The sequence below is a fragment of the Meriones unguiculatus genome (assembly GCF_030254825.1).
Source record: "Meriones unguiculatus strain TT.TT164.6M chromosome 13 unlocalized genomic scaffold, Bangor_MerUng_6.1 Chr13_unordered_Scaffold_34, whole genome shotgun sequence".
Classification (NCBI taxonomy): domain Eukaryota; kingdom Metazoa; phylum Chordata; class Mammalia; order Rodentia; family Muridae; genus Meriones; species Meriones unguiculatus.
This window is the reverse complement of record NW_026843646.1, coordinates 2,315,528-2,323,890: the sequence shown is the minus strand read 5'-3', so window position 1 is coordinate 2,323,890 and position 8,363 is coordinate 2,315,528. Positions and strand designations below refer to the sequence as shown.

Below are 8,363 nucleotides of genomic sequence, written 5' to 3'. Positions count from 1 at the left end.
TAGGTTTGCCAATATTTTATTGAATATTTTTCCACCAATTCTCATAAGAGCAATACGTCTGAATTTCTCTTTTTTGGTTGGGTCTTTGTGTAGTTTAGGTTTCAAGGTGACTGTGGCTATCTAGAATGAATTTGGTAATGTTCCTTCTGTTTCTATTTTGTGGAATAATTTAAGTTGAATTGGAGTTAGCACTTCTTTGAAGGTCTGGTAGAATTCTGTGCTGAAACCATGTGGCCTGGGCATTTTTTTTGGAAGAGAGACTTGTGGTGACTGCTTCTATTTCCTTGGGGGATATAGGACTATTCAATCTTTCTGCCTGATCTTGATTTAATTTTGGTAGATGGAATCTATCAAGAAAATTGTCCATTTCATTTAGATTTTCAAATTTTGTGGCATGTAGGCTTTTGTACTATGACCTAATGATTGTTTGGATTTCCTCAGTGTCTCTTGTTATGCCCCCATTTTGATTTCTGATTTTGCTGACTTGGATAGTTTCTATTAGCCTTTTAGTTAGATTTACTAAGGGTTTGTCTATATTGTTGATTTTGTCAAAGAACCAGCTTTTGGTCACATTGATTCTTTGAATTGTTTTCTTTGTTTCTAATTCATTGATTTCAGCTCTGAGTTTGAATATTTCCAATCATCTTCTCTTCTTGTGTGTGTCTACTTCTTTTTATACTAGGGATTTTAGGTTTGCCATTAAATTGCTTGTCTAGAACTTCTTTTTGAAGAAACTTAGTGCTATGAACTTTCCTCTTAGGAGCACTTTCATCATTTCCCATAACTTTTGGTATGTTGTGCCTTCATTTTCATTGAATTTTAGGAAGTCTCCAATTTCTTTTTTTGTTTCTTTCCTGAGAAAGCTGTCACTGAGTAGAGAGTTGTTTAGTTACCATATGTATGTATGCTTTTGTAGTTTCTGTTGTTGTTGAGGTCAAGTTTTAGGCTATGGTGGTCTGAAAGGATACAAGAAATTATTTTTATTTTCTTGCATTTGTTGAGACTTGCTTTGTGTCTGACTATGTGGTCAATTTTTGAGAAATTTCCATGAGGTACTGAAAATAAGGCATACTCCATTGTGTTTGGTTGAAAAGTTCTGTAGACATTAGGTCTATTTGCTTCAGTAATTTGCTCTGTAAGTGTCATTTCTCCCTATTTAGCTTTTGTCTAGATGATCTGTCCCTTGATGAGAGTGGAGTGTTGAAGTCTCCCACTATTAAGGTGTTGGGATGTGTGATTTAAGATTTAATCTTGTTTTTATTTACAAAAGCAGGTGCTCTTATATTTGGGGCATAGATGTTCAGGACTGTGATGTCCTCCTGGTGGAATTTTCCTTTGATGAGAATGAATTGTCCCTCCTTATCTTTTTTTTAATTTCTTTTTTAAGATTGATTTATTTATTTATTTATTTATTTATTTATTTATTTATTTATTTATTTATTATGTGTACATTATTCTGCCAGCATGTACACCTGCACACCAGAAGAGAACACCAGATCTCATTATAGATGGTTGTGAGCCAAAATATGGTTGCTGGGAATTGAACTCAGGACCTTTCAAAGAGCAGTCAGTCAGTTCTTAACCTCTGAGACATCTCTCCAGCACCCCCTCCTTATCTTTTTTGTTTAACTTTGGTTGAAAGTCTATTTTTATCAACAGTTTTGGCCTGTAGTTTTCTTTTGTTGTTGTTTTTTGTGTTTTACTGGATTGCTTATGACAGCAATGCTGGATTTCTAGAAAGAGTTTCAAAGGGTTCCTTCTGTTTCTTTTCCTTTTTTCTTATCTTCTCTTTTCTTGATAGTTTAGGAAGGATTATTGTAGCTCCTTTTAAATGTCTGGAAGAATTATGGTGTGACTTCAACTTAAGCAGACACACCCAAGTGGAGTAGATGATTGGAAATATTCAAACTAAGAAATCAATGAATTAGAAACAAAGAAAACAATTCAAACAATCAATGGGACCAAGAGCTGATTCTTTGAGAAAATCAACAAGGTAGACAAACCCTTAGCCAAACTAACTAAAAGCCAGAGAGAAAATACTCAAATCAGCAACATAAGAAATGAAAATGGGGGCATAACAACAGACACCAAATGAGGAATATGGGCATCATAATGGCATCAAATAGAGCTATGTTCCACAACAGCACAAAGTCCTCAGTATAAGCAGTTCTTGGGGTTATGCTTCTCCAAGACAAACTCATCATGACTATGCTAACGGGGGAGCCACATTCCACGAGTGCTACAGATGTTTTGCTGTTACTCTTGCATGGCTATCAACAGGACCAGGAAGCCAAAATGGTTTGCCTACATATGGGGAAGGGGGAAATGAGTTTAGCTCAGGCCCTGGGAAGAATTCAGGGTATTGGGTGCACTATGCCAGCCTGGAGGACCATATAACATGGAAGGACTTAGGGATTGCTGGGAGAAAATTAGCAGCTATGTCTGTTTTGATATGTTAAATATGAACCTCTGCCATTTGTTCCAGGTATGAAACCTATGATTATGGAAATATAAACTTCAGAGAGAGCAGCATGTTCTCCATTAGGCAATGATTAAAAAATGAGCTCACAAGGAAGAAAGTCTCAACAGATACAAGAAAATATTTTTTCTTTCTTTATAACTTTCTAATTTTTTTCTTTCTTTATATCTTCTTTCTTTTCTTTGATGGAGGGTGGGTACCCAGACTGGACTCGAAGTTTTGCTTATAAGTTTTGTTTTTCTACTTCATTTTTATTTTATTAATCATTGTTATTTTTTCACAATTTATTCATTATATATCCCTATTAAAGGCTACTCCCTCAACTCCTACTGGTCCCACCCTCCTTCCCTCTTTCCCCCAATCCTTTTTCCTTAGTCCACTGAAAAGAGAAGTTCCCCTCCTCTGCCATCTACCCATACATTATCAGAACACTACTCAGCTATTAAAAACAGGAAAATAAAATTTCTGCTCTTATTTCTCCTCCATAGGCCACCGTGCTCAACTCAGAAGATTTCATACCTGCAAGCTTTTAGTGAAATCAACACTAGGTATAATTCATTTCAAAGAGTCCCATCCCAAAGACACTGTTTTATTTACCATCTCACATCAAGAAACATGTGAAATTTGAAATGCTATGAAGTGTGAAACATTTTTTTCACAAGCATTTCAGAGAACGTGGTTTTCTTGCTACCTGGAGACTGTTTCTCACCAGCCCAGAAAGGAAGGAGGGGCCAGAAGATGAGGTATAAAGCTTGGAAGACCCACAAGCATAACAGTGATCAGAACACTCTGGGAACCACCTCAGAAAGTAAGTTAAACTTTAATTCCAGAAAACAGAGGGTATGTACCCCTTAGGGAGTGACTGGGATGCTCTAAGGATAGGTGTACATAATTGTTTAAAACTGGGCACTTCAAGGATGCTTGATTTGCATTAAAAAGCACATTCCTATCATGTGAACAAGAACATGGAACCTAATTATCCTATATTTGAAGGGAGGGGAGAGTTATCAGGGATCTGTGTCAAAGGCCATGTATCAAACTTGATTGATGGCATCTATGTGTAAAGACACTCTCCAGATGATGTCAGGCAGAGAAAACTCATCCTTGCCATGGTTATACAACTAGACCAGCAGCAGGGTCATACATAGAAGAGAAAGCCTCCTCCCTCACATCTCAAACTTCAGTCTGGGTTGTGATGGTTTTCAATAGAACCCCTGGAACAATAGGTATGTGTACACAAAGAAACTTCTACAGGCTACCACTGTTGTGATACTCTCAGAGAACTTCCTGGCTGGTGTTAATTCACCATTCCCTACATATTCATTCACTGGACTAAAAGTTTCTTGTGTAAACTGAGGCAATTGAAAACAGTAAATGTTGAGAATCAGGATTATCAATAAGTCTTCCGTAAATACCTTATTATATAATACTGTTGCATGTAATTGATATTCACCATTCATTGTATTCTTTTTAAAAATAAGTTTATTTACTTTAAATTCCAATAGTAATCCCCCTCCCTTCTCTGCCCCATGACTACTCTCCGTTCCTATTGCCCCTTAATATATAATACTGTTGCATGTTCCCTTCAGAAAAGGGAGGTCATTTCCATTGAGCTAGTTTTACAGTTTCGTTGCATCTCAGTGGACCAAAGTACACAAAGGCCTTTCCACATCGCTTATACTCACAGAATTCCTCTCCAGTAAGGATACTTTTATGTTGATGATGACTCTGGATTTGTGCAAGACCTCACGATTTTAACACATTCGTAAGTTTTTCCTCTATTATGAATCCTTTCATGATGATGAAGATTATACAAATGTGGAATGGTTTCACCATGTTTAAAGCACTCACAGGCTTTCTGTCCATTAGGATTTCTTTCATGAGTGTGAAGATGATTCTGAAGTCCAAAAGTTTTTTCACATTGGTTACTGTCAGACATCCTTCCAGTATGTGTTCTTTTATGTATTAGGAGATGTTATGTGCAAAGGCTTTGCCACATAGTTAAATTCATATGGTTTTCCTCCAGAATGTGCTGTTGTCTTAGGAGATGATTGTTACATGCAAAGGCTTTATCACACTAATTACCCTAACAAGGCTTCTCTCTACTGTGTGTCTTTTCCTGTTTTTGGAGACTACTCTGCTGTGCAAAGGCTTTATCAGGTTGGGTATATTCATAAGGTTTCTTTCCAGTATGGGTTCTTTTATGTCTTATGAGATGACTGTTTTCTGCAAAGGCTTTACCACACTGGTTACATTCATAAGGTTTCTCTTTGCTGTGTGTTCTTTTATGGCTTAAGAGAGTACTGTTTTGTGCAAAGGCTTTACCATACTGGTTACATTCATAAGGTTTCTCTTTGGTGTGTGTTCTTTTATGGCTTAAGAGAGTACTGTTTTCTGCAAAGGCTTTGCCACACTCATTACATTCATAAGGTTTCTCTCCAGTGTGTGTTCTTTTATGGCTCATGAGATGACTGTTTTTTGCAAAGGCTTTACCACACTCATTACATTCATAAGGTTTCTCTCCAGTGTGTGTTCTTTTATGGCTTATGCGATGACTGTTTTGTGCAAAGGCTTTACCACACTGGTTACATTCATAAGGTTTCTCTCCAGTGTGTGTTCTTTTATGGCTTAAGAGAGTACTGTTTTCTGCAAAGGCTTTACCACACTCATTACATTCATAAGGTTTCTCTCCAGTGTGTGTTCTTTTATGGCTTATGCGATGACTGTTTTGTGCAAAGGCTTTACCACACTGGTTACATTCATAAGGTTTCTCTCCAGTGTGTGTTCTTTTATGGCTTAAGAGAGTACTGTTTTCTGCAAAGGCTTTACCACACTCATTACATTCATAAGGTTTCTCTCCAGTGTGTGTTCTTTTATGGCTCATGAGATGACTGTTATTTGCAAAGGCTTTACCACACTCATTACATTCATAAGGTTTCTTTCCAGTGTGTGTTCTTTTATGGCTTATGAGATGACTGTTTTGTGCAAAGGCTTTACCACACTGGTTAAATTCATAAGGTTTCTCTCCAGTGTGTGTTCTTTTATGGCTTAAGAGAGTACTGTTTTGTGCAAAGGCTTTACCACACTGGTTACATTCATAAGGTTTCTCTCCAGTGTGTGTTCTTTTATGGCTTAAGAGAGTACTGTTTTCTGCAAAGGCTTTGCCACACTCATTACATTCATAAGGTTTCTCTCCAGTGTGTGTTCTTGTATGGCTTAAGAGAGTACTGTTTTGTGCAAAGGCTTTGCCACACTGATTACATTCATAATGTTTCTCTCCAGTATGTGTTCTTTCATGCCGTATGAGCTGACTGCTTTTTGCAAAGGCTTTACCACATTGATTACATTTGTAAGGCTTCTCTCCAGTGTGTGTTCTTTTATGCCATATAAGAACAGTGATATAGGGGAAGGTTTTCCCACATAGAGTGCATTTAAAGGGTTTCTCTCCAGTATGACTGCTTTCATGCCTGCAAAGAAAATTGGCACATGTGAAAGATTTACCACCGTCATTTCATTACATTAATAAATATATTTATCTATGTGAATTAATTTCATAATTTGGTCTAATGGTAAAGAAGAATCAAATTTAAAAGTTTTATCACATTATTTACATTCACGGTATTCCCCTTCATTATGGGTATTTTTGAAGATCCCTGTGATGGTAAGAGAATTTGTTATGTGGATCACTTTTATAGCATCATTTTTCTATAAGAGGTTTTTTCCTATATATGAAGAGTATTTAAGAATTCAGAGTTTTACCACAGCAATCCCATTCACAAATTTTTGTACTGTATGAATGATACTTCATTTACAAAGTGAGCCAGGAAAAGCAGAAGTTCCAAATTCCTAGTATTCATAGGTATTTTCAGCAATATGAGTTTGCTGATAAATTCTCAGTGAAGTTGCAAAGCCAATTAACAGTAACCATTTATCACATTCAGAAAATTTACTCACAGTGGGGACTACTACCAAATCAATTGTTCTTGGAGAAAGACAGGGACACTGCTTCTTTCAATATCCCTATGCTCATGTGTCTTAGAATCATTTTGACATATGATATACCAGTTTAATTTACAAAAATAATAAAGATTCCCACATTGAATTAACACAGTTTGTTTTTTGTTCATCATAGATATGTCATATAGGGATTAAGGTTTCTCCACAACAATATTCTTGATTCTCATAAGCTGCTTCTTTCACTAAACTTTACAAAGTTACTGCACGAAAATGAGTAACACTGGTTCTACTATGGAATTTTTGCTTATTAGAAGGTTTTGGACACATACTGATCACCAATTCAGTGTGCATACCTCTTACAATATCTGAGTAGATAGAATGAGACTAAACAGATTGGCAGTTCAAGTCAGTAGCTGTAATGTCCATATGATTCAAATGGTATTTTTGTTACAATATTATTTTATTTTCTTCTATCTTAGGGGAGTGCCTTGTAAACACAAATCAGATACCTGACATTGAAGTACATGGAATTATGAGATTTTAATGATCATCAGTACACGTAAAGCAGTGCTGTTTTTACACTGTTGCTTTTCTTTAAAACTTCCAGAACACAGCCATGTGTGCTGGTACATGCCTTCAATCCCAGCACTTGTGGAGGCAGAAGCAGGCATATCTTGCTTGTTATTTTGAGGTCAGGCTGGTCTAACAAGCAAGTCTAAGAAAGTCACAGATACCCAGAAAAAATCTATTCAAAAACAGAAAATAAAAAGCAGCCAATAAGCAAACAAACAAAAAACCCCAAACTTCCAGGACACATTAAAATTTAAGATTCATATCTGTATCAGTGTGCACATAATGTTACCTTTTATTACTTGTAGAACTCTGAAAATGTTCTTCAATATTATGGTCATCCCAATTGTAGCCTAAAATATAGTACGAGAAAATACATATTATTGGAAATAACATGTTATTATTAAGGCAAAACTTAAATCATTATCATCTGTGACCCTTAGAATCATGCCTGATTTATTTACCACATTCCTCCTCATTCTCAATTGGAATCACAGAAGAGGATCAATAACAAAGTAAGACTTGTCTCTTTATTTTAAAAGTGAAAGAAAAATTGCAGTCTTACCTATAGCAGTGAGGTTTTCACAGGTCTCTAGCATCACATCTTTGTAGAGTTGCTTCTGGGAAGGTTCCAGCAAGGCCCACTCTTCTTGGCTGAATTTCACATGCACATCATTGAAGGTCACTGAATTCTAAAATATGCCATACATTTGTACAACAGAAACAGTGGCAACAATATAATTTATACGTCATTGTCAATATAATCATATAATTCTACTGCTTCTTCCATTTATTTTCTGACACAGAAGTGCGAATGTTATACAGTTGGGTGCTGTGCGTGATGTGAAGTAGGGGAGATGAAAAAGCCTAAAGGTTAGATTGAAAAAAAAAAACAAAAACAAACAAACAAACAAAAAACAAAGGCGTGCTTCAAAAACCTGTGTTTCATCAGTTTGTAAGACATGAATATAAAGTAGCCATTAGTTGGGTACTTGAGCAATCTATGAATCATTTTCAGTTACTTGGGTGAGTAGGTCAGGACCCTGTCATGAGAAAGGTGGAAGGACAAAACACAGTCATGATATTTTATATAGCAACAAATGAGATGTGTTGATCAGGGGACACTGAACAGATGGGTAACATCAGTCAAAAGACAACATGGTACTGAATATTATGTTTTGACCAGGGCTCAGGGATGTGGCATATCAGTATGTGAAGAGGGGGACTCATATATTTGTGGAAGGGAAAGTGGACTACAGTGAATACATGGATAAAAATAATGTGAGTGGCAAGCAACAACAATCATAGCCAATAGCACCATATTTCTGAGTGACCAGACAAAAGAAAAGGAATAGAA

General features: G+C 36.3%; 1 protein-coding gene across 1 annotated transcript; it reads right to left on the bottom strand.

The window, feature by feature from the left end:
* Window positions 1–4,658: 4,658 nt before the first annotated feature.
* LOC132650860 (zinc finger protein 431-like) lies at window positions 4,659–7,605 on the bottom strand (the record flags this gene model as incomplete). The annotated part of the gene is made up of 3 exons (XM_060376192.1): window positions 7,572–7,605; window positions 7,299–7,359; window positions 4,659–5,946 (listed from the first exon to the last, which is right to left on the bottom strand). Coding segments are annotated over exons 1-3 (1,383 nt in total), but the record flags the coding sequence as incomplete, so codon positions are not given.
* Between the last annotated feature and the right edge of the window lie 758 nt (window positions 7,606–8,363).